At 60.7% G+C, this 27,773-nt stretch overlaps 1 protein-coding gene across 1 annotated transcript; it reads right to left on the bottom strand.

The window, feature by feature from the left end:
* Nucleotides 1-540: 540 nt before the first annotated feature.
* Nucleotides 541-26,027, bottom strand: CELSR3 (cadherin EGF LAG seven-pass G-type receptor 3). Its single transcript, XM_068982057.1, has 35 exons — nucleotides 22,286-26,027; nucleotides 19,784-20,434; nucleotides 18,961-19,186; nucleotides 18,613-18,728; nucleotides 18,202-18,290; nucleotides 17,936-18,093; nucleotides 17,226-17,389; nucleotides 16,842-16,967; nucleotides 16,581-16,750; nucleotides 15,769-15,954; nucleotides 15,114-15,230; nucleotides 14,454-14,625; nucleotides 14,167-14,308; nucleotides 13,948-14,068; nucleotides 13,454-13,637; nucleotides 13,063-13,164; nucleotides 11,315-11,409; nucleotides 10,886-11,095; nucleotides 10,461-10,656; nucleotides 10,057-10,212; nucleotides 9,580-9,754; nucleotides 8,851-9,018; nucleotides 8,500-8,626; nucleotides 8,205-8,411; nucleotides 7,860-8,034; nucleotides 7,522-7,634; nucleotides 6,467-6,546; nucleotides 5,829-5,952; nucleotides 5,321-5,437; nucleotides 5,067-5,215; nucleotides 4,712-4,821; nucleotides 4,263-4,421; nucleotides 3,533-3,733; nucleotides 1,842-2,727; nucleotides 541-568 (listed from the first exon to the last, which is right to left on the bottom strand). Exons 1-35 carry the CDS (start codon nucleotides 26,025-26,027, stop codon nucleotides 541-543), a joined length of 9,942 nt encoding a protein of 3,313 aa, XP_068838158.1.
* Nucleotides 26,028-27,773: the final 1,746 nt, after the last annotated feature.

Genomic DNA, 27,773 nt, shown 5'->3' with positions numbered 1-27,773 from the left:
CCTGTGGGACATCCAAGCAAAAGCAAAGATTAATTCTGCACTTGGGGCCCCGACAGTATGCAGATCAACCAGGGAATAGGGGGGTGGGGGGTGCATTTACCCCTCCTGTCTGAATCCTCCCCGTTAAGATGAGAGGAAAGAGCCAATAATTTGCCAGGGACCCAAATGGGCCCAAAATCTGTACCTCTTTCCCCTCTGTCCCCCTCCCCCTCCCAGCCCAGCCTCAGAACCCCGGGAGACAGAAATGAAAAATAACATAAGCATATCTCTCTGGTTACAAAGGTACAAAACGTATAAAAGTCCTCCCCCCAGCTCCCTCCCCGCGCCTGTTACATGCTTGCACACGCTCACAGACGCTTGCACACGCTCGAAGACGAGCATGGATAGTCGAGCATGGACAGTCGGTGCTGCAGCAACAGGGAGAGCTGGGGGCGGGGTTGTGGGAGGCTGCCCCGGGATTGGCCCTCAAGTCCCGGAGTCTCTTTTGTTAGCCCAGATCCTCCATCGACCCCGGCTGGTCCTCTTCTGCTCAGCCGCCCCTCAGGAGTGACCCTCACTTCTGGGAACTCTGCAGAGTTGAATGTGGAGACTGAAGGTGGTTGCTGAGAGTCAGGTCCCCCTGGACACCCCACCATACCTGACCCGGGCCGCCTCCCCCATCACCTTTGCCTCTCAGTCCCCAGCCTCCTTATGTCCAGTCTGCGGTTCTTAGAGCCCTTCACCCATTCTGGAACCCAGTCTCACCAGCCAGGCCCTTTGACTAGCCACCTATGTCTTTTCTTTTAAGCACCGAGTGAGCACCTACTATGTACAGGTTCTGTTAAACACCTGACCAAAAAAAAACCCTCCCAAATCTCTGCACCTCAACAAGTTTGCTACTGCAGGCCTATTTTGCAGATGATGAAACAGGCTCAGAGAGGTCAAGTGTGAGTCCAGAGCCTGAACCCCTGCTCAGTCCTCCCAGCCCTCCACAACAGTCAGACCCGAAGGCTAGGCTGCAGGAGGGCCCAGGGTGCTCCCAGCTCCCTCATCGCCACCCCTGCATCCTTCCAGAGCCTTGGGCACCTCAGATCTCCTCCTGCACCCTCACCTTCCTGTCTTCCTCCTCATCTCTGCTCAGGTTCTGATGGTCTCCTTCCCCAGTCCCAGGGTCTCCTTCCCTCCAAAGCCTTTTGTCACCCTACGGACCTCCATAGAACCTGGCCTAGTTGTTCCTCCTCCTTAAAACTCAGCTCCGTTTTTGGCTTCCAAGGCCTGGTCCTTTCTGGCTCCTCCCCACTCCCTCTCTGACTGCTGTAGCCAGTCTCATCCTCTACCCCACAATCGCCCGAGATGCACCAGGTCCCAGCTCAATTCCTGTGTGGCCCACCCCACAGTGCCTCCAGGCAGGAGGAGCTGTGTCTCGACTGAGTGAGCAAGAGAATGAATGATTCACTCTCAAACTGAAGTTCCACAGCCTGACCCTATGTCTGACTTCTCCTTATCCACACTCCACCCTAAGCAAAGTTCCCAAGCAGAGACTCCTCCCTTCCCCTTCCACATTTCAGGCTACCTCTTGCCCTCCCCTCTCCAGGAGCTCAAGCCCTTTGGAAGGCACCTGACTCGCCTCCTGCATCTAGGAGGTGGAGGCCCAGGTCACGCAGCCACCCAGTTCCTGCTTATCACCCCGTTCACTGCCAGAATTCTGCCCTCAGCCTGTGGCTCCCTGGCTCTGCCAAGCCCGGGGCAGCCCACGCTCTCTGCCAAACCTGACCCCATCTGGTGGCGGAATATATGGCAGGGTGCATGGGAGCTTGCCCTAAACTGATGGGGGTGTGAGCAGGTGGCTGGACGCCACTTACTCTGAGTCGGGCGACAGCTCCGAGATGCTGTGGGAGGTGGTGGAGCGTGGCGTGGAGGGTCCGAGCGCAGAGGCAGTGGCAGAAGGGGTGGCGGTGGTGTGAGGGCCCGAGGGCGTGCCTGAGGACTGCACGGAGGAGGAGAGAGCCGAGGAGGTGAAGGAGGCAAGGATGGAGGAGAGGATGTCCAGCTGCTCTGTGGAGGGCCCGTGGCTAGGGCCGCTGGTGGGCACTTCCCGGACTCTGAGCAGCTGCGGGGGTGGCCCAAGGCCTTCTCGTGAGGGGTGCCGGCTAGGTGTGTGGTCCAGCCGCTCCCCTGAGTTCGATCGCTTGGACAGAGAGTCCAGGGGCCGGGATGGCAAGAGGGGGTCCCTTGAGAGTTGCCGCTGGGGAGACAGGGGCAGAGGCGGGGGCTGTGGGTCAAGGTCCCGGGCACCACGGGGCAGGGGCAACGTGCTCAGCCACTCGCAGGGTGCCCCTCGGTCCAGCGCATCCCGTGACCCGAAGCGGCCCGCTGTGGCAGCAGGGTGGTCCCTGGGTGGCTGCCGCCGTGGTAGGGTGCTTCCCCGATCCCTGGGCTCCGGGCGGCCTGGCACAGCATCCAGGCGTTCCTGGGAACCAGGCCGGCTCAGGGGACGCAGGACCGGGGCGGGGGCCTCCTCCAGCCGCTCGCGGCTCAGCTGCCGCCGCAGGAGCAAATCCAGCTGTTCTCGGGAAGAGTAGCGGCTGGCGGGCTGTGACAGGCTGCCGGTGCCCCCAGCACAGATGCGACCATAGGAGGCAGCCGGCACGGCGCGGTGGCCCAAGGTGGCTGCACGGCACCAGGACAATTCAGGGGCGCCCCGGGTCTGTGGCACCAGTGGGTACTGCAACCGGTTCTTCAGGATGCCTGCGGGAAGAACACGCGGGGGACAGCGTGTGTCTGGGGGCCAGGAACTCCCCTGGGGCTAGGGACACAGCAGCGTCTGGGATCCCTGCGAAACGGACTTGGGGGCAGAAACCATTTGGGGAGAGGGTACAGAGGCCGCTCCTGGGAATCACAGAGAGGTTCCAGGACAGGGGTTAGAGTAAGGTGGCAGTAACCCGCGGTCTCAGGAGAGGGGTGGTCCCCTTGCTGTGGGGGGTAGGGGCAAACCATCCCCCAAGATCAGAGGAGGAGCAGCCCCCAGGTCAGGGTCAAAGGGACAGGGATCCCCAGGGTTGGGGCAGGAGCAGTCCCCCAGGAGTAGAGGCAAAGACCCCCTTGAGCTGGGTCAGGGACAACCCCTTGGGACCCCTGGAAAGCACAACTGGGGGGAAGAAACCTTCCAGGGGGACAGGGAGGAATCCCTTGAGTTAAGGCAAGAGTGGCCCCTGGGGTCTCTGTGGGGCAAGCAAGTCTCAGGCCAGAATGAAGCTGTGGAACCGTGAAGCAGCATACCGGAGCAGAACCCCCCACGCGAGGCAGACAAGCCCTCAGGGTCCCTGTGAGGTTGTTTGCATTAAGAGGATGAAATCCTCTGGCTCAGGGCTTGGCCACTTCCCAGGGTCCCTGGAGCACAGGCTAAGGTCAGTCTTTTGTTCTGTTTTGGTTTTTCGGCCAGGGCATATAGGATCTTAGCTTCCCCAACCAGGGATCCAACCTGCACACTCCCTGCATTGGAAGGTGAAGCCTTAACCACTGGATCCCCAGGGAAACCCTGAGGGCTCCATACCTTTTCTCTGGCGCTGGGCCCCACCCAAGGAGGTTTCATCCCCACTGGTCAGGGCCAGGTCGGGCTGGTTGTTGTTGGCTGCGTCCTTGCTGGTGTCCAGCCCCAGGCGCCTTTCAGAGCCCCAGGTCTGCAGAGCGCAGGGAGCAGCCTCGCACTCCCCCAGGGCTGGCCAGTAGGACAGGAGGTCATTGCCGTCCACGTCTGCTGAGCCGGGGTAGATTATAAGAGTCACCGCAGGGTCCGGCAACCCCGTGATCTGGACTCAGTGGCCCCCTAACCCTAATGACACCTGAGATCTGGGCTTTTCTGATACAGCAGCAGTAGGAATGGGAGGATGTCTCTCGGAGATCCATGGAACCATCCAGGGACTGAGGCACTGATAAGCTCCCCCTACTCTTGACTGGAGGCAGACAGAGACTGGCGGTGGGGGAACCTGATGACTGAGGGGTCAGGAAGACCAGGCTGAACCCCAACCCTCAGGGAAGAGGAGGAATGACATGTCACCTTGTAACGTCCCTGACCTTGCTCGTCTGTTGCTTGGGCCCCTTCTGGGTCTCTAGCCAGCAGAGCTCTGCTGGGAGGCTGGATGGGGAGAGGTGTGGGGGCACCCCACGATGACCCCAAAGTTAGTCCCAGGAATCTTCAGGGGCTAGCAGGGCTCCTGGGTTCACACCCAAGTGGAATATGGGGTATGTCTTGGTCATGCATGGGGTCAGAGGGGTCCTATTACCTTTGGGGTGGGTAAGGAGCCTCTCGCTCTGGGCTGCCCGGCGGAGTGGACGCTGGAAACGGCCCCGCGTCCGGCCATTGTCCTCACTTTCTGAGGATGGGATGGACAGACTTCTCTCCTCCTCCAAGGAGAGGTCGCTGTCAGAGTCGGAGTCTGCACCTGGCGTGGGGAAGGTCAGGAGGAACTCACGGCAGTGGCCCGGGGAGGTGAGGGTCTGGAGGGAGGCTCTGGGAACTCGGGGCAAGCTTGGAGTAGGGGGCAGGAACAGGAGGGCTGGGTCATGGCCAGGAGAACCGGGGCTGGCTGGGTAGGTGCTTCCTGGAGCTGCGACCCTGGGGGAGCTTGCCCCGGCCCTGTCAGCTGCCGCTCCCACCTGGGGGCAGAAGAAAGGGGAGCGGGGGAGAGACCCTCTGAGTCCCTCCTCCCTGGCCCTGGGCCCCCACCTCCACCAGCATCTCGATGGAACATGGCCACGTCCAGGTCAGTGGGGCCAGCGTGAGCCTGGAGGCCATGGTCGGTGTGGTCAGCAGCCGAGCCGTGTCGAACCAGGACGTTGTCCCTGGAAATGCAGGAGCCCCCATCAAAGAGGGATGTGACGGGGTGCTTTGGAGGCGGGGCACCTGTGAATGCCCAGCCCGCCGCACACAGTATGGCTCTGAAGGTGCCCCTGGGTGTGTGTCAGAAGACACTGGGCAGAGGCAGGAGAGCAGAGGCCCAGATGCCAAGACGGGTGCAGCCAGCCCGAGGACCCGGTAATGCCAGCCCCGGGCTGTGTGCCCCCTCACGAGGTGGCCCTGCCCTCACCTGAGGTAGCTGCGGCCCCGCTGGCTGTCTTGGTCCTGGGTCCGGCCGGACCGGGCGCTGCTCACTGAGGAGACGGTGGAGGCACCGAGCGTGATGCGGATGAGGCCGCTCTCCTCAAAGAGGGCCGTGTTGTTGTAGGCGCCAGGCCCCTGGGGCGGTGGAGGGTACAGGCACGTGAGCCAGCCCTGGGGAAGCCTCCAACACTGGCCTCCTGGGTCCCCTACCCCGACTCCTCTGCCCAGAGGGCCCCTCACCGTCCCAGGTGCCGGCCTGGCCTCCTCGGGCGCTGCCTTCCCGCCCAGACAGGCTGGTGTCCAGGCAGCCCGGGCGTCTGCGTTCAGGACACAGAAGAGCAGCAATACCACCAGGCCCTGCGGGTCAGTGAGGATCAGAGAGGGGACAGTGAGGGCCATGAGAGGTCAGAGCAGGGCTGTGAGGGGGTCAGCTAGGGCCAGTGGAAGTCACTGAGGGTCAGCAAGTGGGATCAGTCATTGCAGATGAGAGCGAGGCAGTGCGGAGCCCCCGGGGGGACCCGTGAGGGAGTGAGGGAAAGGCAACAGAAGCAGTGAGAAGTCGTGAAGGTCATTGTGCACCAGCAAGCGGCCAGGAGCCTCAGCACTGCTGAAGGTCAGTCCAGGCTCAGCAGCAGTCCGCTGTCAATCATCGGGTGGGCATCAGCTCCAGGCCTGGGGTTCAGGCCCCGGGCCCCACCCTACTGAAGCCCCATCTGGCCCAGAGTAAGGGAAGGGGTGCCAGGGTTACCTGGAGCCCACAGAGTCCAGCGTGGAGGTAGTGAAAGGCCAGGATGCTGTGGTTGACCGCCAGGAGGCCAAAGAGCCAGGAGGCACTGATCAGTAGAAGGAGCAGAAAAGAGCTGCGAAGGGTCCTGCCGCGGGAACGTGAAAGGACAGGACACGCGAGGGTCACGCGGGGCTCATGTGGGGGACGTGGGAGGACACAGGGACGTGGAGGGAAAGGAACTCACACAGAGACGTGGGGGGTCTCAGGAGGGCACTAGGGGAGTCTGGAGGCCACAGACGGAACCAGGAGAGTACTCAGGGAGCCACGAGGGGACATGGGGAAAGCCGACTGGAATTGGGAGGCGGGGCATGAGAAAAAGCATGGAAAGCACATGGAAACACGCAAGGCAAAGGGCAAAGTGAGCCATCCAGGCCTTGGGAAACTGGAGAGACAGCAGGGTGGAGACAGACGTGTGGGGCCAGAGTAAGGCAAGGGTACCAGAGAGGGACCACTGGCTAGGGGATGAAGGGTGACTTCATCCCCCTACCCAGAATCTGGAGCCCAACCTGAACCAGGGGTGCTCCAGGAAGCCCCCCAACCCCACCCAGGAGAGGGCTGCCATTCTGAGAATCCCCCACTTCCCCAACCAGCTAACTCACAGCACAGAGGTCTTCTTGGCCTCCCTCTGCCCAGTGGAGCAGGACATGCGGGCCGCGAGGAGAAACATGGTCCCATTCATCTGGACCCACAGCCAGACATATGGATCAGGGGCAGGGCAGAGAGAGATAGAGAGAGTGAGAGACAGACAGACAGACAGGTACAGAAGGCACTGAGACTCACAGAGAGGCGGAACCCGTGAGAAATATACACAGATATACACAGACACACACACATAATACATAGATCAAAACCAAGGAGAAACAGAAGAGCTTAGAATCATTGAAAAAGTCAGAGATAGGGAAGCAGTTCAGTTCAGTCGCTCAGTCGTGTCCAACTCTTTGCAACCCCATGGACTGCAGCATGCCAGGCCCCCCTGTCCATCACCAACTCCTGGAGTTTACTCAAACCCATGTCCATTGAGTCGGTGATGCCATCCAGCCATCTCATCCTCTGTCATCCCCTTCTCCTCCCGCCTTCAATCTTTCCCAGCATCAGGGTCTTTTCAAATGAGTCAGCTCTTCACATCAGGTGGCCAAAGTATTGGAGTTTCAGCTTCAGCATCAGTCCTTCCAATGCATATTCAGGACTGATTTCCTTTAGGATGGACTGGTTGGATCTCCTTGCAGTCCAAGGGACTCTCAAGAGTCTTCTCTAACACCACAATTCAAAAGCATCCATTCTTCCACTCTCAGCTTTCTTTATAGTCCAACTCTCACATCCATACATGACTACTGGAAAAACCATAGCCTTGACTAGACAGACCCTTGTTGGTAAAGTCCAACAAAAGGAAGTCCATCAAAAGAAAGCGGAGAGGGATGGAAAAATAGAGAGGGAGGGACAGACAGGTAGGGAGAGCAGCCGAGTCTGCGACCCCACATCTCATCTCCCATCTCCACGCCAGCTGGGCAGGAACAGAAGAGGAGGCCGAGCCCAGGAAGCCTGCAGACTGCCACCTGGCACCCCTCGGCCGATACCACCACACCTGCTGCAGGGCCACCTCCCACCCCATCCCACCGAGGGGAGCACAAGGCAGGACTGAGTAGAGGGTACTCACCACAAGCACAAGTATGACAGGGCCGGCGAAGCTCCAGATGAGGGGCTCATGGATCGAGATCCAGCAGAAGTCAGGGTTCCCGTAGCCCTCAGGATCCAGGCCAACGGCCAGGCCTGCGGGGAAGAAGGGACAGGATGGAGGGGGTGAGTTCCAGAGCTGCCGACCAACCCTCTCATGTACCCGGGGAGAAGCTGGGGTGGGGGCAGGGCAGGCTCCTCCCCGAACAAGTGGCACGGGGGGCTGAGGCTGGGGTCACGATCAGGGGCAGGGGTCAGCCCACGTGATGGATGGAGGTCAGGGGTCACAGGCCTGGACGGGCCAGGGAGCAAGGTCCTCACCCAGCAGCACGGCAGGCACTCCCCAGCCCAGGGCGTGGTAGAAGCGCATGGCGCCGCGGTCCACGTTGCGGGGCTCCACCTGCATGCGGTAGAGGTGCAAGCCCTGCACGAGCAGCCACGCGAAGGTGCCCAGGAAGAAGTAGTGCAGGAGGATGGCGACCGCGGTGCACAGCAGCTGGTGGGGGTTGGGGGGGCATCAGGACCTCTCCGCCTCACCCCGCCTCTGAACCCCCAACCACCGCACCCCACCCCAGCACCCCGCCCCAAAGTGACTGAGCACCCCCCCGGCCTTCCTGGGCCACACGAGTTCAGCAGGACACAGGTCCCCCGATGCAGCCCCTGCACCTGGTTTTGGGTCCTGTGGATCCCCAGCAGGAACAGGAGCTCAGCCACCCCTAGGGCGGCAGCCACGTTGGCATGGATCCCCCGCATGTTGGACTTGAGGCTGCGCAGGCTCAGCAGGATGGCCGCGGTCAGCAGCAGCGCGGCCACGGACACCGCCATGACCACGTGGGTGAACACCGCCAGCAGCTCCAGGTCGCCCTCCAGCCGCTGCAGGGACAGGGAGGGTCACAGGGGCTGTTGGGCACCCCTGCCCTTTGAGCCTCCCACTCTTTCAGCTCCCTGAACCCAGCCCCACCTCACGGGGGGAGGCATCCATGAGGACCCCGAAGGTGCCCGTCCGGCTGCAGCGACACCGTGCGTGGGACCCGTTCCTGTGCACCAGCTCACAGTCCCGTGCAGTCCACAAGCCGTGCTGGTCCGCCCTGTGGCCACAGCGCAGTCAGACCGATCATCCCCTCGGAGGAGAGCCCGTCGCCAGGCAGGGGTTTATGAGAGGCACTGGGCGGGGCCGCGGGTGCCTAGAGTTGGGGAGCTGCATTCCTCATGGGTCTGGGTGCACAGGGGCATGGATGGGGCCCCCAGGGGCAGGCTGGGCCTCCCAGGGGCTACCAGGGGGACCAAGGGTTTCCAGAGTGGAGGTCCTCACGGGCCAGGTGGGTCCCACTGCACGCAGATGGCCTTGCTGCGATTTGCTGTCTGTAGCAGGCGGAACTCCAAGCTGATTGGGGACTCCAGGACACCCCGTAGGAAGTTGCGTCCATGGAACACAGCCACGCTGACCACCGGGGAGTTCATAACTGGGTTCTGGGGAACCCTGAGGAGACACCCCACCTGGGCTTGGATGGCGCCGGCCTTCCCAAGCTCTGACTGCCCTGCTCCCTATCTTCCCTTGCCCAGAGCTTGGGGCGCCCCAGGCTGGGTGTTGTTTCTGAGAACCCCTTCAGCCTCCACTGAGCAGCATCAACACCAGGAGTCCCTGGCCTGGTTCTGCAGAGTTACAGCTGAGGGGCTTTGGACCCATTGCCCACATTGGAGCCTGCAGCCTCAGCAGCTGTAGACTGTGTCTCCCTGCATGCCCCCAGCTGGCCCGCTTCGGTCAGCCCATCTCCATCAGCCAGTCTGCCTGCCTGGCTGGCTCCTGTATCCTTTGTGACTGGCCCAGCTGTGGCTCTGTGTCTATCTAGTCCCCCAAACACATTGACACAGCGGAGCCCGGTACGGACGAGACTCGCAGAGCAGGGGTGTGGCCAGGCGCGTCTCTGGATGATGGTGAACCTGCTTGTTTGTCCACCATAAGTGCGGGGCGGAGTCTAAGCTGGGTCGGAGCGTGCGGGCAGCCCAGGGGTGAGAGGCCTGGGGGTAACTCTACTCATACCTGGCACCCCGGCGCTCGGCCTGGAACTGGGCAGGAAGCAGACCCCCAAGGGTGCGGTAAACCAGGAGGATGACAATGGAGATCCCGGGCTCGGGCTCGGGCTCTGGAGGGGCTGGTGGGGGCGCCACGCTCGAGGTGGTGGCATTTTCCATGCTGCTGCCGCTGGGGTACAGAACTGCCAGAGGAGGGGGAGGAGCCGCTGTCAGTGACCTCTGACCCTCAAGCACCCACAGACTCAGCTCCGACCCGGAGCCAGCATCAAGCACGGGAATCTCTTCCCTGAGGATCCAGAACCAGGGAGTGCAGGGAGCAGGTGCCAGTGAAGAACTCACGGGCCCTGGGGCTGAATCCCAAGTATCCAGGCCTGTGAGAGGTCATTTGCGGTGAGGGGGAGGGTCTGGGCAAGGGGAGAAGCGACAGGAGGGCCATGCAGGGTTCCGCTTTGGGCGGGGACTCGGCCCAGGGGTGACCTCTCACCTTCCGCGGGGGATGGCCGTGGGGCCTGGGAAGACAGCAGCACATGCGTGTGAGGGTCCCAGGCATCCTGGCCCCGGAAAAGGTTGCTGTGGTAACGAGGGTAGCGACGGGTCCCCCGGGTGGGACTGGGGTGCTCCATGCGGTCGATGCTGAGCACTGCCCCGGAGGAAGAGGGGTGAGACCCAGCAAGGATCTCCACCCTGTGCTGAGGGATCCCCCCCTCCTGCCTCCCCCAACTCTGGACCCAAGTCCCACCACCCATATGGCCTCCTGGCTACCAGCGCAGAGCCTGTGTCCCTGCCAAGCACAGTCTTGAGCCACTAATGTTGCCATCCGTAGCCCCCGCCCCTCGGATCTCTGGGTCTGAGTTCACAGCCCCCTGCCCCAGCCCACCCTCCACATACTGATGTTGGGTGTCACCAGCCCCACAGGGTTCAGGTACGTGAGTTCCATGTTCCTTGCGAGCGTGGCTGCGTACTCTTCCAGGCGCTGTACCAGCCCGGCGCTGCCTGGGGAGCCCCCGGGGGCCCGCTGCCCCAGCGCGGCCCACAAGTCCCCGGTCTCTGGAGCGAGCAGTGCAGAGCCGGCCCACAGCAGATTCTGGGAGGAGGGAGGTGAAAGCGGGCCCAGCCAGGTGAGGACACGTGAGGGCATGCCTGAGGGGTCTGGCCAGGTGCTCAGGGGGGCCCCAGTAGGCAGGGAGTAGGTCTGGAGTAGACAAGGCGGGAGAAAGAGCCCATGAGCTTCACTTCCCGGGGATCAGGAGGGGCCTGAGCAGGGGGGCGGGGGTCCGGGGCCAGGGGATTGGGAGCCCCGGCTGTGGCCCCACCTCATTGAAGTGGGCATCCTGTGTGGCTGTTAGCCCGAAGCCCTGCTGGCGGCTCTCAAAGGCCAGCAGGTGGGCCAGCAGGCGGGCAGTGACTCGGACGTCCTGGCTGAAGTAGTGGTCGGTGTGGCCGGTCACCTCCCGCAGCCTCTGAGCCAGCTTCTTGGCCTCCACCGTGTCCAGGACCGTCTTATTCAGCTCCAGACCATCCAGCTGCCAGATAAAGAAGAAGCGGTCACTCGCTGGTCTCTTCGGCCTTTCTCAAAAGCCTCATGGAAAGAAGGGTTTGGCCAGATTAAAAGGCCACACAGAAAAGCCCAGGATGTCAAGGGCTGGGGCATGATGTGTAGGGCCCGCCTCGGGCCTGGGGAGACGGGCCAGGGCTCTGCTGGGGCCAGTCTTGTGTGCAGGGCAAGGTGCAGGCAGTCTCACCAGCAGATTGAGTTCTCGGAAGGCCGGGGAGGTACAGTTGAAGAGGTCAGGCTCCAGCCAACCCCGGTCCTCGTCGCACAGCCGCACGGCCGCACCTGAAGGCAGGTAACCCTCAGTCAGTCCTGGGGCCTGGACCCCTTCACTGAGGAGCAACCGCAGCACCCTCCTCTACCCCAGGGGAAGCTCTGATGCAGGGACCAGGGAGCAGGCATCCATGGCTGCACCCCTGGATGGAGAAGACCCAGTCCCCAGCCCAGATGGGCCCCAGGCACTTATCAGTCAATTCTTAGAGGTCTGGGGACCATTTGGAACAGCCATGACATAAAGGAGAACACAAGGGCAGGACTCTGTGTGTGTGTGTGTGTGTGTGTGTGTGTGTGTGTATGTGTGCGCTATGCTGCACTTAGTCGCTCAATCGTGTCTGACTCTTTGCGACCTCGTGGACTGCAGGCCACCGGGCTCCTCTGTCCTTGGGGACTTTTCTGGGCCAGAATACTAGAGTTGGCTGCCATGCCCTCCTCCAGAAGATCTTCCCCACCCAGGGATCGAACCCAGGTCTCCCACACTGCAGGTGGATTTTTTATCGACTGAACCACCAGGGGAGCCCAAGAATACTGGAGTGGGTATTTTATCCCTTCTCCAGGGGATCTTCCCGACCCAGAAATCAAACCAGGTCTCTTGCATTGCAGGCGGATTCTTTACCAGCTGAGCTACCAAGGAAACCCTGTGTGTGTGTGTGTGTGTGTGTGTGTGTGTGTGGGTGGGTACGTGCGCACCCAAACACACAAGCCAATGCTCACACCTACACACAAGTAGATGCTATGTGACCCAGGACAAACACAGACACACAATGCTCCCTCTCTCTCTCTCTTTCACACACACACACACACACACACACACACAGACATCCAGGTTTTCCAATAGAATTTTGTGACCAAAATAGGATGGGGATCACAATTCTCACACTAAATTCAACTGCCCAAAAGACTTTGCTGCCATCTCTCCCTAATCTGTGAGACTGGAATGAGAACTGAATGAAATTGACCTGGCCCTTAAGAGAGCTTGTTGCCACCGGCAAGAGGGACAGGAAGGGTCCCCAGAAGACAGACACAGGCACGTGCACAGGCACAGGAAACCACACACAAGAGCATGCACACGCAGACAGCCTTGGCCCAGCCACGGCGGGGGCCTCAAGCAGCGCGGAGGCTTCTGTGGGGACCTCAGGCAACAGAGAGGAGTCTATGGGGTCCTCCAATGGAGGGCAGAGGTCTTTCAAGACCTCGGGCAGTAGAAAGAGGCCTGCAGGAAGCTGAGGAACTGAGCAGGAGTCTATAAGGACCTTAGGCAGTGTGTGTGGGGGGAAGGGCCTCCAGGGACTTCAAGCAGTTGGGAGGAGCTTTTAGAGACCTCAGGCAGTGGGGAGGGGTCTGCAGGGACTTCAGGCAGCAGGAGGGGTCTGCAAAAGCTCTGGCAGTGGGAGGGGGCAGCGCACCTGAGCAAACACGTACCCCTTACCTGCACCCCGCAATCCTGCCAGAAGCCAAGAGAAACAGATGGAGGCTCAGTGAGGGTCAGGGGGAGGGAGCCAGAGCCCCAAAGAGGTAATGAGGGACCAATGTCGCCCCCCACCCCACTCCCACCTCTTGGCAGGAACAAGGCCAACCAACTCAGGAAAAGAGGTGGCTCTAGCGGTCAGAGGACAGGCCGATCGCCACCCTCAGCAATGTGCCTGTCCCCCACGTACTCACCTAGGGCCCCCCGAGGACAGGGCACTGAGGCTAAGACGCCAAACTTGGTCTGCGGCCACCACACACCGGATCTCAGGGACTTGGGGCAGGCATCATAGAGCACTAGGGAGGAAGAAGACAGTGAGGCAGGCAGCCAGGGGCTGGGGCCAGGGATGGCCATATCTGCTGACCCCTCACCTACCCCAGGCCCACTGCCTACCACTCTGCTGCTGGCCTCAGGGGAGCTGGCCCATCAGATTCTGTGGCAGGCCATCAAAATACTTGGGGCCAATGTGGGAGCCCCTGGGCGGCGCAAGAAGCCACCCAGAGCCCCTACCCAGAGAGCCAAGCACGCCATGGGCCTTGGCGGCAACATGCCAGAGCCAGCCTGCTGCACATGGAGCCTGCTCACCCCGGCAGCCGCTGGCTGTCACCTCTGCAAAAGGACTGTCACAGCTGTTGCACTGGCGGCCAAGGGCTCCTGGGCGACAGGGGCACTGCCCGCTGTGGGGGGCACAGGAACGTGAGGTGGAGCCTACTGGGTAGCAGTCGCACGGCAGGCATGAGTCGCTGCCCCGCGGTCGGTAGTGGAACTCCTGTTTGAGAAAGGGTCAGGGGCTGGAGGTCAGGGGTCAGGGCTTAAGGCGAGGATTTCAGGTCAGGGCTTGGGGAGTGGGTGGAATCAAGGGCAAAGGGTCAGGAGAACAGTGCTCACAGGCCAGAATGAAGACGGGCCTCAAGGGAAACATAAGGGAGGGGTCAGATGTCAAGGACAAGAGGTGGCAGTTAGGTCACAGGGTAGGGCAGGGGAAGGGGTCAGGGGCTGCGTCAGGTGGCAGAGGTCAGCAAGCTGGGTAAGAATCACAGACTGTCTGCAGCACAGGTAAAGGTCAGGGGCCGGCGCACCTTGCAGTGACACTGTCCATTTGTCTTGTTGCAGTTGGGGTCAAAGCCCTTGTGAACGTCGCAGTTGCAAGGCCCACACGTCGGGCTCCCCCACCAGCCCCGTGGGCACTGCTGGTCCATCCTGGGGTGAAGAACCAGGTGAGATGCCTCCGCCATAGCTCAGGGACCCTCCCTAACCCTCTCCAGCTCTTTCCATCACCTCAGCCCCCAGCCCCTTACCTGTGTTCACAGTGGTGCCCGAAATAGCCACCTACACAGTCGCAGGTATAGCCATGGGGGGCCCCCGGGAGATGCCGGCATGACCCCTGGTTCTGACAGGGGTTCAAGAGGCAGGCATCCACACAGCCTGGGCCATAGTAACCTGTGGGTTGGGTCAGGGAGCTGAGGACACTGGCTACAGAGCATGGGAGGAAGCAGGCACTTTCCTTCTCAGCCCCTGCCTCCTCTCCAGGTCCCCCAGTCTTCACCATGAGCCCCAGATCACCCTGCCCTGACCCAGGCCCCACCTGGCCAGCAGGTACAGGAAAAGGTTTGCCAGAGGTCTCGGCAGTCAGCATGGGGAGGGCAGGGCCCAGAGGCACAGGCGTTGGTCACGACACAGCCAGGTTCCACATTCACTCGGTGGCTTGGGGGAAGCAGGGCTGGGGACCCCGAAGGCGTGGAGCCAAGCCATACTCCCTATGGGCATAACCGGCAAGGTGAGACCCATGTCAAAGCACCTCAGCGCCGAGTCCAACAGAGCCACCCACATGGTCTGGTGACCCCTGACATGCAATCTCCCTACAAACCCCGGTGTGCTTAGTTACTCAGTTCTGTCTGACTCTTTGTGACTCCATGCACCGTAGCCCGCCAGGCCCCTCTGTCCGTGGAATTCTCCACGCAAGAATGCTGGAGTGGGTACCCTAAACCCTGATCCCATACTCCCATTTAGTGCCCCCATGAGAACCCTAATTATGCTCTCCTTGACACAGGCCTCTAATGGCCCTTGATAATCCAAGCTGGACTCACCTCCAGCAGCACAGAAGGGCCTGACTTGCTTTTGATGGCTCTGGGCACCACTACCCCTATAGCAACCTCCAGGTGAATGCATCTCGGGTCTCAAGACATCCCTGATCTCTGACCATTCACCCTAATGCTCCACCTCATATTTGCACGCTGACCCTCACCTGGATACAGCCAACCAGACCCTGAGGAGCCTCCTCTTCAGCGCCATGGGGCAAGCCTCCCACATGGAGTCGCTTTACCTTCAGGCCCTGCAGCTCACTCCCCACCGCCAAAGTGTCCTGGGGGAAGGGGACAGTCAGCACTGGGGGTGAAGGGGGGACCGATGAACCCTTGCCCTACCCCAGTGTCAGCCTTGGCCTTATCCTAGCCTTGCACCATGCTCTGGACCTCTGGACCAGAGGGCTGGTCTGGGCATGAGATGTTCCTGAGCACAGAGGACCTGCTGGAGCACAGGGGATGAGTGACAGGAAGGTTTAGTCAAGATCTGGGCTCTGGACTGGGCACTCTCTCCTGGACTCCAAACAGACCCTGAAATTCCATGATTTTGAGCTGGGATGATCAGGAGACCAGAAGAAGTTTGGCAAAGTGCTGGCTACAGAGGTACCCCAAGACCAGGCCAGAAATCTGCATAGCCTCCCTGACATGAGGAGGGCGGAGCAGGGTGGGCTTAGAGCAAGGTCGTGAGGACGGGGACTCGGGAGACAACATCAGACTGTGCAGTGGACTGAAGAAGAGGAGATGGACTGAGGGGGGTTCTGATGAGGTGGGTCTGGTCGGAAGGCTGAGAATGGACCACCCCAGGGTTAGAAGTCAGACCTGGAAGAGGCTGAAGTCCAAGGAGACCATGAGGACATGGTGGCCCCGCCGGCCACCTGGCTCCTCCTGCAGCTCCAGCCGCAGATCGTGCCACCGGCCGTCACTGACTATCACCTGGTCCAGGAGGAGGTGGGCAGCCTGGCCTGAGGCCCTGGTCACTGTTACAGACAGCAAGCCCCGATCCAGCTGCGGGCAGAGAGGCATAGCCCTGGGGTCAGAGACCCACACTGGGCTGGGGCCGGGAGAGTCAGGAGGTAGGGTCACGAAGAGCAGAGGTCAGTACAAGAGGGACAGGCTATATTTGGCATGAAGGGCCCCGTGCCAGGGCACTCTGTGCTTCTGAGAGTAAAGTTTAGGGGCAGGGGTCATGGATTAGTGCAAGTGGCAGGGGAGAGCTAGGCTGGGATGCTGCACCTGCAGAGGATATGATAGTGGGGAAAAGGGTCAAGGGCCAAGGTCGAGAGCAGGGTCAAGCATGATCAGTGCTCCTAGCAGAGAAGTATGCTGTGGATGTGTGTGTGTGTGTGTTCGTCTCTCAGTCATGTCCTACTGTTTGTGACCCCATGGACTGTAGCCTGTCAGGCTCCTCTCTCCATGGGGTTCTCCAGGCAAGAATACTAGAGTGGGTTGCAATTTCCTTCTCTAGGGGATCTTCCCAACCCAGGGATCAAATGCAGGTTTTCCTGCATTGCAGGCAGAAGTTTTATCATCTGAGCCACCAGGGACCAGGCCTGAAACCACAGGAATGGTGCTGGTGGCCTCAAAGATTGAGAGCTGGGGGTCTAGGGAAGGGCTCAGGAGGACAGACACACCTGACAGAGGAGTGTGCTATGTGGCCCGGCCTGGACTTGCATCAGGACCCCCTGCTTCACCCGCGTCCGAAACGCCAGCCCCAGGTACCAGGGCACAGACATGGCCACATCGTTTCCAAAGTCCCAGCTCAGTGTGCCGTTGCCACGAAAATGGTGGGGATGGGCCATAGCTGGTGGGGTAAAAGAGCAGAGTCACAGGCTTCATGTTGAGAACAGAAGCTATACTCCACAGGCCCTTCCTGCCCCGGGCTGCCCACTCACTGAGCCGACAGTCTTTGCCTCCGAAGCCCACCGGGCAGTCGCAGCTGAAGCCACCCCAGCGTTCTGAGCAGATGCCGTTGTTCTTGCAGGGGCCCGAGTCACAAAAGTGCAGCTTGGCCTGGCAGCCTGAGAGAGGAAAGTACATGGAGGACGTGCGAATACGAGAGGGGGCATGAGCGCTGGACAAAGCACAGGGCCCGGGGGGCTGAAAGCGCCCAAGATCTCAGCCCCATGTTCTCACAGGGGGTGGAATTTGTAGGACTCAGGTCCTAAAGGCCAGACTGCAGCAGAATGCTTGCCAGAAAAGGAGACAAGGAGGAGGTCAGAGTTTGAGTCCATCCATAAAGCCCTCCATCTTTTCCCTATGATGGGGACGTGGCCTACCTGCCACGGTGCCATTGTTTGCGACAAAGGACGCCATGTCCACTCGGCGGCCATCGATATGCAGGTCCCGCATGCAGCCAACGAAGTCCTTGTGGGACACGGGGAAGTTCTCGGGAAGGTTGGGGACACCCCCCAGGAGCAGAGGGCCTGTCAGGTCCAGGGACCTGGGGGTCAGGGGTCCAGGTCATTGGTGGGACTGGGGCCAGGGTAGGTTTGCTCCTGGGCTGGGGGAGGGGATAGGAAATGGAGGGGGTAGGACTCAGAGGGTAAAGTGGTTGAATGGGGAGGGTAAGATCAGGCTGAGGAAGGACTAGGGCCTGACTTCAGTTGTGGGGTGCAAAGGAGAGTTTCTGATGGGCAGATGGTCTGGCAAAGGGGGAAGAGGCTGGGGTTGAGGATGAGGATGAAAAAGGGAGGCAGAAGGGTGGCTGGGGGGGCGGTGATAGGGGTCAGGCAGGGCTGTGGGGCATTGGCGAGACCAAGAGAGTAGAGAATTTGGGGGATTGGGTGCCTGGGGGAATGTGTACAAGCGGGGAGTCCGGGGTAGAACACAGAGATGGGGCTAAGGTGAGGTGGGGTTTCAGCATTCGAGCGGGGAAAGGAAACCCTGGTGGTTTGGGCAAGGACCGGGAGTTTGGAGGCAGTATTGGAAGGGTAGGGGTGGGCTCTGGCAGGCAGGGGGTTTGGGGCGCAGGGGCTGGGGAGCTCACTTCTTGGAGCTTGTTTGCGTGCCGGCAGCTGCGCATGAGTAGTTGCCAATCTCAGCCCCAAACTGCAGAGCCACAGCCGCATCGCAGTCATCCACGCTCAGCACAGCCACCTTGTCCTTGGAGGGGCCCTGAGCACCCCCCAGGGCATCTGTCCGGGGCTAGAGACCTGGCACGTCACTCAACAGGACCCCCAGGGGTCACCTGGTATCCCAGAACCTGGTATCCCAGCTCCTTCCCTGCACTCCCAGGCCAAGGGCGGTGCCCACCTTGTTGTAGTATCTCAGGTGCACTGTGTGCCACTGCCCGTCACTGAGGCCCCCTGGAACCGTGGGGCTGACCACTGTGTTGGACTCACCTGCAGGGCGGATGTGTATGGAGGCTGGTATGGAGCTGCGGGGCCTCCCCTCCCCCTACCCAGTCATGCAAGCACAGCTACTTCCAGGGTGACCCTGGATGCCTCAGATAGCTTCCCCCTGCTGGTGACCACACTGGCCGGACCAGAGTGCCTCCGGACACGTGGGAGAAGCACAGCCTTCATGGAGAGAGAAAGTGGTCTGTTGGGCATGGGTGGAGCTACATGCTCAGGAGGGCCTGAGGGGTTCACAGCCCCCCCACGCCAACTCATCCACACATGCACCCCCTCCCCCCTACACTGATCCACGGGAGGGGGCACCCACCAGTGGAATATGTGAGCCTCACTTGCCCAGCCACGAGCTCCAGGGCCAGGAAGTCGTGCTTCTCGTTCAGGCGTCCGTTGTAGAAGAGCAGCCCACTGGGCTGCACCGTGGCGAACCTGGGGTCAGGGAGGGGCCCGTCACAAGCAAGACCCCCTGCTCACACCCACCATCCCTGTGACAAGAAGGTCTGAGGGAGCCCACCCAGGCTAGGTGAGGGAGGAAGTGATGAGGGAGGGCGGGGAGGGGGGGTGCTGTCCCATGGGACGCCAGGATGGGGGCAGTCAGGAACCCGGGTCTTGGAGGTGGTGGGGACCCCGTGCGGGCGCGCAGATGCGGGCGAGCACCTACGAGAGGGACAGCGTGAGGTGGAAGCGCTGTCGAAGGCCGCGGAACATGACGAAAGAGCTGGGCGGGAAGGAGCGTGCCGCCACTTCGCAGCGCGGACCCTCGAAGGCACCGCCCGCCGGGCACTGGCAGCGGAAGCCGCCGTCCGGCCCGTTGGCGCAGGTGCCCCCGTTGCGGCAGACGCCCGGGACGCAGCGTCCGGCCTCCGTGTCCAGCTCGCAGTCTTCGCCTAGGGTGTCAAGTCGGCGGCAGAGGCGGGGTCAGACCGCGCCCTGCCCCCGGCTCCAGCGGGCCCCGCCCCTCCGAAGGCCACGATCTCCGAGTGAGAGCCAAGATGCAAAAGTCCCACTCGCTGTGGGCATGCCCCTATTATACCAGACCCCGCCCCCTCTCCCCTTCCGGCCACGCCCCTGCCCAGGGTCACGCCCCGCCCCCTTCCTCTGCCCAGTCAAACTTCGTTGCTTGCTCAGTTGTGTCTGACTCTGCGACCCCATGGACTGTAGCCTGAAGGGCTCCTGTGTCCATGGAATTTCCCAGGCAAGAATACTGGGGTTCGTAGCCATTCCCTTCTCCAGGGGATCTTTCCCACCCAGGTCTCCTGCACTGCAGGCAGATTGTTTATCATCTGAGCCACCAGGGGGTTGGCCCAGCCAAGACCTTTATTTCTTCACGGCCTTAGGCTCCCTCTCTGCCAGGTTCTACCGCTTCTGGACTAACCGCGCCCAACTTGACCCCGGGTGGCTCAAGAGTGATGCCCAATGCTCACGTGCACTGTAGTTCCGCCCCCACTCTGCCTGATATTCACCTAGCCCCGCGCCCCGCTCACCCGTGAAGCGCGGCCGGCAAACGCAGGTGTAGCCGCCCTCACGCCGCGAACAGGCGCCACCGTTGCGGCAGGGGTTGGAGTAGCAGAGGTCGAGCTCCGTCTCGCAGAAGTCTCCCGTGAAACCGGGCGGGCAGCGGCAGCGCAGGCCTGCGATGGGCTGGATGGGTCTAAACAGCGTAGAGGAGGAGGCCAGGAAGGGCGCGGAGGAGTCAAAGCGCAGCACCGACACGCACTTCATGTAGTTCTCGCAGGGCTCGCGCAGGCACACGTTGTCGTCGAAGGGCAGCACGTCCAGCAGCGAGCGGGCGGCCAGGGCGGCGCGGCGCACGTACAGCTGCTCCTGCAGCTCCTCGGAGCTGAACCAGGGGCCCGCGGAGCCGGCTCCAGCCCCGCGGGGCGCCAGCGCCGAGAAGCTCACGTTGAGCACGGTGCCCCCCACGTCCGTGTCGTTCTGGATGTTGAAGATGAAGACGTCTTCGGCGGGGGTGGCAAGTACCGCAGCCACGCCTTCCAGGAAGTGGCCCAGCAGCGGCGACAGGAAGCGTTCCTGCCACATGTTCTCCAGGCGCACAGTCAGGCTGTTGGCCAGCAGCTCCTCTGTTATGATGACCACGCGAAGCACGCACTGGGCGGTCACACTGTGCAGCCCATCTGCAGGAGGAAGTGGGGGGAAGAGGTCAGTCTGGGGTCAGTGGCTGACCCCAGGGACAGAGAAGGGTTACTGGCCCAGTCCCCCAGCACCTCTGTGTTAGTGGGCTGACCCTACCAGGATACAAGGGGGTCTGGGCTTGTGATCACCAACTCTCTCAGCACCAAGGTGTCAACAAGGTACTGTTTCCTGTCCCCTCCCTCCCGCATGGGGAAGGGCCTGAGCCAGGGATCAACCCACCCACTCTCTGCCCCCCAGTAGGGCCCAGGGGTCAGCAGGTCATTATTCCTACAGCACACAAGATGGTCCCTAAGTGATCAGTAACCCACCCTTCCCCAGGTTTATGGTCAGCAGGCCAATCAGGATAGAAAGAGGAGCCAAGGCCACTGATGACTGACTTTCTTTCCTCCCATTCCCCAGCACTGCAGAACTAGCAAAACATCCCCTCCAAGAATATCCCCTAGGTGAGGGATCACCTATTCCCTATCTCTGGTTAGCTAACTGCCTTCCCAGTTCACTAGAAGGGTCCCTAGGCCTGTGACCACTCAACCGCATCTCCCAGAACCCTGGGTCAGCAAGTTTCTTCTCTCCAAGAGAACCCTGGACCCTGACCTCCTCCGCAGCATCCTTGGATCAGCAAGCTGCCCATCACCCCAGACCTGGGTCCTGCGATTTCAGTGGCCACCCTCAGAAATGAGGATGAGGTGCTTATATGCCTCGTCTCCACACATTGGGTGGCCGACAGGGTTTGTTGTCCAGGGAATTGAGGGATGAATGCAGACATGCCTTCTTTGGCAGTGCCAGGAGTCCTACGCCTCAGAATTGGAGAATAAGCACTGGTAAAGCCTGTCCCAACCCCTGCAGCCTCCAGTATTTAGGCCTGCAAGAGCTTTTCCCACCCGCGCTCTCCTCTAAGGGAACAGTTTGTGAAAACCTTGGTCCATGGCTGCAGAAGAGACAAGTGGATCTCCAGACTTTCTCCCAAAGGCCAGAGCCTTAGTCAGCCCCATCGAGAGCAGCCAGGCTAATATGGGTCTGCTCTCTGTCTGAAGCTGCCAAAGGAAGATGCTGTTCCCGACCACTAAACGATTGGCCTCCCTCTTCTCCACAGGCTGAGGGTCAGAATGGACCCAAAGTAACTCTTCATCTGAACAGGGGTAGGATGCTGGCTTTTCCTGGGACATCCAGAGCATTACTGCAGCCTTTCAGAAGGAGGAGAGCAATCCCTAGTTAACAAGCAGACGGTTCTTGGGCTTCCCTAGTGGCTCAGTGGTAAACAATCCTCCTGCCTATGCAGGAGACAAATGGGATTTGATCCTTGATCCGGGAAGAGCCCACATGCCACAAAGCAACTAAGTGCGTGTGCCACAACTTACTGAGCTGTGCTCTAGAGCCCGGAACCACAACTACTGAGCCCCTGTGCTTCAATTACTGAAGTCCAAGTGCCCCAGAGCCCACGCTCTGCAACAAGAGAAACGATGGCAATGGGAAGCCTGCATGCTGCAACTAGAGAGTAGACCCTGCCTGCCACAACTGGAAGAAAGCCAGCACAGCCAAAAAGAAATAAAAAAATGAAATTATTATTTAAATAAAGCAGACAGTTATTTAAGAGTCTTTATGAGGTCTGCTCATAATGAATCTTTGGGGTTCTGTGGAGACTGTCCAAGACCCTAAGCAGAGACTATATGACCCTAACCTGGGAGGTCTTTGGCAGGTCCTGTGGGATGCAGGAACCCAGCGCTTAAGGGATTCTTGGAAAGTCTGGAAACCCCTCTTTGAAGTGCCTTGTGGGGGGCCCTGAGGACCTGACAGGCTAAGGTCACTGGCTCACTTGCTTAACCCCCGCCCCTCACCTGTGACAGTCACCAACATGGAGGCCACCAGTGGGCGGTTGTTGTCTAGTTTGCGGCTGAGCCGGAGCTCCCCGCTGGTCTGGTTGACCACCAGCAGCTGCAGCTCATTGCCCCGCTCAAAGGAGTAGAAGAGGTGGTCAGAGACATCTGGATCATAAGCTGGGATGCGCCCAATGATGCCTGAGGGGAAGGTGTCTGAGTGGTTGGATACGTAGTTGTTGAAGAGGATCTGGAAGTTGTTGAGCACAGGGCTGTTGTCATTCTGGTCAACCAAGCGGACGTGTACAGTGGCCCGACTGACTAGAGGGGCTGATGTGGCCTGCACAACAATTACGTATTCCTGGCGAGCTTCGTAGTCCAGGTCAATGAGTGCCGTCAACTCTCCCGAGAAGATGTCCATTTGGAACAGCTCGGGGATGTTCCCCTCCACGATCTGGTACATTATATGAGCATTGGGGCCTTCATCCGGATCCACTGCAGTGATCTGGGCCACCACCGAGCCTACAATGCTGTTCTCCTTCACTCGCACCTCAAACTCCTCAGCTGGGAAGACCGGTGCATTGTCATTGACATCCTGCACTGTCACCTGGATGCTAACTGGAGTCCGGAGTGGGGGCACACCTCGGTCCACTGCGTAGGCAGTCAGTTCATACACTGGCACTGCCTCCCGATCCAGCCGCCTCACGGTGCGGACAATGCCAGAGGTGGGTTCAATGGTAAAATCTCCATCCCCATCTTCCCCGTTCTGGAAAGTGTACTGGACCCGGCCATTGGCATGAGCATCCCGGTCAGTGGCTGAGATCTGCAGGACGCTGGTGAAAGGCGGGGCATCCTCGGAGACCAGCCCTGTGTAGTGGGAGGCCACAAACTGTGGAGCGTTATCATTCACATCATTGACCATCACCTCCACATAAGTAGTGTCTGCCTTCTGTGGGATGCCATTGTCCCGAGCTGTAATAGCCAGTGTGTAAGTCACCTGGTCTTCATAGTCCAGAGGGGCCTGCAGGGTAATGGCCCCTGAGTCCGCGTCAATGCGGAACTGGGGCAGGTTGTCTTCCAGGAGATAAGTGATGCGAGCATTCTCACCCACATCATCGTCAGAGGCACTGATGACCACCACGGTGCTACCCACTGGCCGATCCTCATTCACACTCACTGAGTAGTGGGCGCTTTGAAACACAGGCCGATGAGTGTTGGCATCTGTGATGTTGATGTGCACATAGCAGTGATCGTGAAGGGCACGGTCAGATGCAGTTAGCACCAGCTTGAAGTAGCGTTCCTGCTTGTAGTCCAGGGGCAGGGCCAGCGTCACCAGACCTATACCCCCCTGGGTGCTGATAGCAAAGCGATTCCGAGTGTTGCCTCCTGTGATCTGGTAGCTGATGGCACTGTTGGCATCACGGTCTACAGCAGTCACACTGACCACACTGGTGCCCACAGTCGCATCCTCATTCAGTCGGAGGTGGTACTCCTTCATGGTGAACTCAGGCCGATTGTCGTTAACATCCAGCACAGTCACTGTAACGCTGGCTGAGGCTGAGAGTGGGGGCGAGCCATGGTCTCGGGCCTCCACACCAAAGAAGTAATGTTCCACAGACTCACGGTCCAATGGACCGCTCACAGAGACCCAGCCAGTGGCACTGTTTATCACAAAGGGTGTATCAGGTGCCACACCAGTTAGGGAATACTCCAGTCTGGAATTCTCTCCATGGTCTGCATCCACTGCCTGAATGTGGATGACTGAGTGGCCCAGGGGTGCATTTTCCAGGACAGAGACCTGGAAGGGTGTGCTGACAAAGATAGGAGTATGGTCATTGATGTCCACCACCTGGATGCTGGCCAGGCCGGTGTTGTTGGACAGCGGGGGGCGGCCTGCATCCTGAGCCCGGATGCGCAAGGCATACTCTCGCTCTGCTTCAAAATCCAGAGGGGCCACCACCTGGATCTCGCCTGTAAGGCTGTCAATGGCAAAGTGGCCGCGGCTGTTACCACTGATGATGTTGTAGTGCACTAGTCCATTGGCATCCTTATCCCGGTCCGTGGCTGTGACGCGTAGCACCACCGTGTGGGGGCGCACATCCTCGCGCACCTGTGCCACGTAGCGTTTCTCGCTAAACTGGGGCGCGTTGTCATTCTCGTCCAGCACGGTTATGTGCACACGCACGGTGGCGGAGCGCGGCCCGGGCTCTTGGCCCTGGTCGCTGGCCTCCACCACCAGCTCGTAACTTTCCATGTGCTCGCGGTCCACGCGACCGCTAGTGCTGATGAGGCCCGAGCGCGGATCAATTTCGAAGGCATCAGCGGCGGCGGCGCGCGCAGCTGGCGGCCCCACAAAGCGGTAGCGCAGGTTGGCGTTGGGGGGAGCGTCACCATCTGTGGCACGCAGCTGCAGGATGGGGTAGCCCTCTTCCACGTTCTCGCGAAGCGTCTCCCGGTATTGCGCCTGCTCAAATACCGGCGCGTGGTCATTGCGGTCGGCCACTGTAACGGCCACCATGGTGGTGGCAGAGAGGCGCGGTGAGCCATGATCCTGTGCCGTCACGCGCAGGTAGTGGCGATCCATGCTCTCGCGGTCCAGAGCAGCCTCTGTGCGGATAAGGCCGCTCTGCGGATCGATGCTGAACAGGTCCAGAGAGCGGCTGTTCATGAGCGCAGCCAGCGAGTAGACTAGGCGCCCAGCCTCTCCGGTGTCCGGGTCCTGCGCCACTACGCGTAGCACCGCGGTACCAGCCACCTCATTCTCCGGCACTAGTGCCTGGTAGTTGTACTGCGGAAACTGTGGATGGCGGTTCGCGGCGCGACGGGGGCGGGCCCGGCCCTCTAGGGGTACTCTCCAGGCTCCAGGCCGGGCCGGGGCCCCAGGGGGGCGCGGCCCGGGGCGCTGCGGGAGGAAGCGGAGGCGGAAGAGACCTCGGGAGCGCATGCGCTCGGGCTTCGGCTCGGGAGCTGTCCGAGACTCGCGCGGTGCTGAACCAGACGCGGGAGCTGTCCTCGCTGTGCGAGGTGCTGAATCCAGTCCGGGGCCAGATCCCACGGCCCCGGGAGGGCGGTCCGACCGGGGGCCTGTCCTCCTCGCTCGGGATGTCGCTGTTCTCTCGCTTTGACCCCTGCGCCCTGGTCCCCACAGTTCTCCGCAGCAGCGCGTGGTTCCCACTTTTGGGGAGGAGCCTCTCCCAGTATTCCTCTGAGAGGACACAGGCTGAGAACCACGGGGCCGAATCAGAAGGTCCGAAGGGAAGGGAGGGTTGTTCTCCGGGCCTGGGACCCCTGGGGACAAACCCTCTGGTGACAGAGTATCTCTTCGCAAAGGCCCTGTCAGCCTGCAAGAGGAGACCTCTGGGCGCCAGCATAACAGAGACCCTGGTCCTTGTCCTGTCTCTCGCCCGCGGCTGCCAAATGTCTTGACCCCATATTCCGCTCCCAGCCCCGGCTGCTCCGGGGGCCCTCGACCGTTTTGGGCGCTTTGCCTTCCCCCTCGGAGCCCCACGAAGACAGGTTCCCTGACTCCCAGGCCAGGCTCTCCATCCTCTCGGACCCCGGGCGGCTCGGGACAAAGAGCTAAGGCTCCGTTGCCGATCTGCGCCCCTGGTCCCGTAGCAGCAGCTACCCCCGGATCCCAGCCGTGGCCCCCACCGTTCCCCAGCTCCTCCCGGCTAAGAGGGAACAAAGAGAGGAGGGAAAGGAGCAGGAGTAGCGGGGTCGTCGGCCCCCTGAGACCCCACCACGGCTGCCGCCTCGCCATCACCCCCCACTTCCCCACACTGCCTCCACTGTCCTCCACCCGGGTCCAGGCCTTGGGCCCGCCTCGCTGCTTGGACCCCCACCCGGACCCCTGCCGCCACCCCAGTCCCCTGCCTCTAGGCCTGTCGCTCCACGCCGCCGCCACCCTCTGGGCACCATCTACTTCGCGGCCAGAGGCCCTTTGGCGAGCGGCCCCGGCTTTTGCCGCCCCCACCACAGCATCCCTGACGCTGCTGCCGCCTCCCGCCGCTCCAACATGGCTCCCGGCCGCTGCGATGGTTCATTCCATCCCCGCCCCGGAGCTCCAAATCCTATGGTACAGGCCATCGCGCATGGCAGCTGCCGACTTAGAAGTCATGATCGCCATCTTTATTGAGGGCAGAACGCAAGTGCTGCCCACGGTGCTGAACCGGGCAGGGAGATTCACGGCCCCTGGTCCCACCCTCCTCTTCTTGGCCACCGCCCTCACCCGCCTCCCTCCATCTAGGGCGCTGTCTCAGCTCTGTCTTCGGCCTTCTGCTTGCCGATCTCATATGCCCCGCCTTCCTGACCACTAGTTCCGAACCCTGTCCCGGATTTTGGTCTGAAATTTTGGTGCCTACGATGTGCAGAGTTTTCTCTCAACTCTTGGGTGGAGATACCATCATGGGGTCGGAAGTGAGTTGGGGTGCCAGCTGCCCGAACAGCCTTAACCGTTTGATCAGCGAGTTTTAACTCATGAAACATGTCGCGAGCATCTGCTTGTTTGGAGCGCTCCAACCGAGCAGGGACCAGAGGTGACCCGCCCGAAGCCGGAACAGAGGTTAAACTTCCCTGGTTTTTCGGCCGGCTGCTCTTCCACTGGAAATTACACCCCTCTCTTAGGTAGCGAGTCTCCAGTGCTCTGGAATGCCACATGCAACCCTGCGTTGCCGCAAGACTGAGGCTCGGATTCCTCAGATCCCCTCCCTTGACCGCTACCACCGCGTCCCTTAGACCCTTGAAGGAACTAATGGAAAAGCTCATATTTTGCCCGCGCTGTTCTACTCTCGGCTCAAGTAAGACTCAAGTAAGATCCAATGGGCAGACGCCGGGGAATAAACGTCACCGAAGACGAGCGAGGGCGTGGGGCGTGAACACAGAGCGTTCCAATCAGAAAGTCACTGTTTCTATTGGGACAATGGGTGGCTCCGCCCCCACTGCAGACTTATTGTCTGGGGGACGAGGCTCCGCTGGTTCCAGAAGAGCCGGGAGAGACAATCCAGGAGGCGTTCTACGGCCCAGCCTGCAAAGCAGCACCGACAGTGGCCTGCAACGCCACGGTCAGATGGCGTCGGCGTCCCTGGATCCAGGAGGGGTTTAGGGCTAAGGCCCCGAACGCTCCAAGGGGCGCGGCTCCTGCTTGGAACCAGAGGAGAACTCCGGCTTCGGCCTCTGGCCCGCCCCAAACGGTACCTATGACATCACCACCAACCAATCAAATGGCGCATTCTTAGGCCTCCTCATTGACTTTTTCGCTTCCAGGAGGCGGGATTCCTCGTTCCAGCACCTCATGTGACTACGGAGAGCCGGTGGGTGGGCTCCAGTGGTGCCCTCTGGTGTCTCAGAATCTGAGGACTTCCTAAGGTCAGAGCCAAGAAAGTACGGTCTGGGTTACTATGGGCGTTGGAGAAGCGCTGAAGGCAGACCTTGGTTGGATGGGAGCTCGGTGCAGGGGCTGGAGGAGGGAAGCCAAAGACATGGTTTCCATCGCACCTTCGCCCTCAGG

This window comes from Capricornis sumatraensis, chromosome 10 (assembly GCF_032405125.1).
Source record: "Capricornis sumatraensis isolate serow.1 chromosome 10, serow.2, whole genome shotgun sequence".
NCBI classification, from domain to species: Eukaryota; Metazoa; Chordata; class Mammalia; order Artiodactyla; family Bovidae; genus Capricornis; species Capricornis sumatraensis.
The sequence above is the reverse complement of the archived record's forward strand: the minus strand, read 5'-3'. Positions and strand labels throughout refer to the sequence as shown.

Bases quoted from the DNA above. Each gene is read 5' to 3' on its own strand.
- CELSR3 (XM_068982057.1), bottom strand. From the start codon at position 26,027: ATGGCGAGGCGGCAGCCGTGGTGGGGTCTCAGGGGGCCGACGACCCCG. The intron at 20,435-22,285 runs GTGAGGGGCGGG...TTCCTCCTGCAG, and splicing joins CATGTTGGTGACTGTCACAG to ATGGGCTGCACAGTGTGACC. The intron at 13,638-13,947 runs GTGCGCCGGCCC...TTTCTCAAACAG, and splicing joins ATGGACAGTGTCACTGCAAG to GAGTTCCACTACCGACCGCG.